Here is a 2,667-nt window from a genome sequence, read left to right on the forward strand (position 1 = left end):
TGAGTAAAAAAATGCATTGAAAAAATACAAGCCACCATCTCTCTCCTCTTTAATTAACCAACTCCCAATAAGCTAGTAAATGCATGTAGAAATTAAGAAGACCATGTATATAATGCTATTGGTATTGATTACCATGTGATAAGAAAAAATACTTTAAAATGCATTGGAAAGATAGAAGTACACTTTTTTGTGGACAAATTTTAAACCCAAACATACACTCTTCACTGGATGAAGGGAGTAGATGAAAACGTCTTCTCTCACTGAGTGCGCATCGCGGAAAATTTTGAAATAAAATCTAAAAGTAAATGTGAGCACTTGAATCTCGATGAACTGGGCACGCTACTCTAGTTTTTTTTTTTTTTGCGAACTAGGGCACGCTACTCTAGTTAGTTGAGTTGTTTTCCCTAGAAATAGCAGCCCGATGTCCTAGAATTCCACTTCCACTTCCCACTTCCACTCCAGAAAGCGCAGGCACAATGGACGGCGAGGAGTCTCGACGGTGGCATGTGGTGATGGTGCCGTTCCCGGCGCAGGGGCACGTCGCCCCGCTTATGCAGCTGGCGCGTCTCCTCTACGCCTGCGGCGCGCACGTCACCTTCGTCCACACCCAATTCAACTACCGCCGCCTCGTCGGCGCTAAGGGCGAGGCCGCCGTCCGCCCGCCGTCCGCCACCGCAGCCCGCTTCCGCGTCGAGGTCATCGAGGACGGCATGTCCCTCTCCATGCCGCAGCACGACGTGGCAGCCCTCGCCGACGCCGTGGGCCACAACTGCCCCGGCCCCTTCCGCGACCTGCTGAGGAAGCTCGCCGACGAGGAGCGCGCCGGGGCGCCCCCCGTCACCTGCGTCGTGGCGGACACGGCCATGGCATTCGCGGCAACCGCGGCCAGGGAGGCCGGCATGGCGGACGCGCTCTTCTTCACGGCGTCCGCGTGCGGTCTCCTAGGGTACTCGCAGTTCCACGAACTGTTCAGGCGAGGGCTCCTCCCTCTCAAAGATGGGAGCTGCTTGACCAACGGATATCTGCACACGCCGCTGGACTGGGTGCCGGGGATGAAGAACATGCGGCTCAGGGACATGCCGACCTTCTGCCACACCACGGACGCCGACGACACCCTGGTGAACGAGATCATTGGGCAGATGAAGAGCGCCGTCGGCTCCAAGGCTATCATCCTCAACACCTTCTACGAGCTCGAGAGCGATGTAGTGGACGCGCTTGCCGCCATCTTCCCGCCCGTGTACACCGTCGGGCCGCTAGCCCAGGTCATCGCCTCCTCCGGCGCCGCGAACGACGGCCTCGACGCCATGGACATCAGCATCTGGCAGGAGGACCCGCGGTGCTTAACATGGCTCGACGGCAAGCCGGACAAGTCGGTGGTCTACGTCAACTTTGGCAGCGTCGCCGTCATGACGGCCGAGCAGACGCGCGAGTTCGCGCTGGGCCTGGCGACGTGTGGGTACCCGTTCCTGTGGGTGAAGCGACCTGACATGGTAGACGGCGACGAAGTGGCGCTCCCGGAGGCGTTCCACGACGAGCTGGAGCGCGGCGGGGGCCTCGTCGTGCCGTGGTGCCCGCAGCCGGCGGTGCTGAAGCACGCGGCGGTGGGCCTATTCGTGACGCACTGCGGGTGGAACTCGCTTCTGGAGGCGGTGGTGGCCGGCCTGCCGGTTCTCGCCTGGCCGGTTTTCGCCGAGCAAACGACCAACTGCAGGCAGGTGCTTGAGTGCTGGCGGAACGGTATGGCTCTTCCCGCGGAGGTGGAGAGCGGCGCCGTGTCGAGGCTGGTGAAGGAGATGATGGCCGGGGAGCTGGGGAAGGAGATGATGGCCGGGGAGCTGGGGAAGGAGAAAAGGGCCAAAGCGGCGGAGTGGAGAGCTGCGGCCGAGGCGGCCGCCGTGGAAGGCGGCTCGTCGTTGCGCAGCGTCGCCCGACTGGTCAACGATGTGCTGCTGCTCGGGAACAAGTGAGACGGACTGCATCATCCATTGCTCACTGTTATCCCTGTTTGAACTTTGAACGCGCGCAGTGCAGCGAATGATATGTACACGATGGACTTGGTTGCTGAATTTCTTTTGTTGCACTACAGGAAAAAATTATAAGCCGAGTGCCCAAAACACTAGGCTTATACCGGTTTGCACTCGGTTTATATATAACCCGAGTATATCTACGTAAGCCGAGGGCCAATAAATACACGGTTTATAAGATGCTCCGTGACGACGCCATCAACGACCGTTGTTATAGACACATGTCAAATATCTTTGCCGAGTGTGTGTTATAAGCCAAGTGCTTTTTTCTGTAAATACCGTGTGTGTTCTGTAAACCGAGGGATTTTTTGGGGCACTCAGCATACAGTTAGCTATAAGCCGAGTACATTTTGTTTGCCGTGTGTTATTTCTGCCCCACTCGGTTTAGAGTGAGCCATAAACCGAGTTCCTAAGACTTATAGGCTAACACATGAAAAACGGGATTTTCCTGTAATGTTGGTGCCGTACGTAGAATTCGGTGAGCACGATTGCTACAGGTAGGATGCATGGCACGATATCTAACTTGAAATTGATACTCGCATTTTTCTGAGAGTTCAATGAGAGGAGACGATTTTGTCGACTACAGGTAAGTCTGTAATGACTTCGTCAATCTCAAGATAATGTGCCAACTCAGTCTTTTACT

At 55.8% G+C, this 2,667-nt stretch overlaps 1 protein-coding gene across 1 annotated transcript; it reads left to right on the top strand.

Annotated features, from left to right (window-relative positions):
* The first annotated feature begins 456 nt into the window (after window positions 1-456).
* On the top strand, window positions 457-2,362 carry LOC119327967 (cyanohydrin beta-glucosyltransferase-like). The gene has a single exon (XM_037601019.1). It carries the CDS (start codon window positions 477-479, stop codon window positions 1,965-1,967), a length of 1,491 nt encoding a protein of 496 aa, XP_037456916.1. The 5' UTR covers window positions 457-476; the 3' UTR covers window positions 1,968-2,362.
* Window positions 2,363-2,667: the final 305 nt, after the last annotated feature.

This window comes from Triticum dicoccoides, chromosome 7A (assembly GCF_002162155.2).
Source record: "Triticum dicoccoides isolate Atlit2015 ecotype Zavitan chromosome 7A, WEW_v2.0, whole genome shotgun sequence".
Taxonomy (NCBI): domain Eukaryota; kingdom Viridiplantae; phylum Streptophyta; class Magnoliopsida; order Poales; family Poaceae; genus Triticum; species Triticum dicoccoides.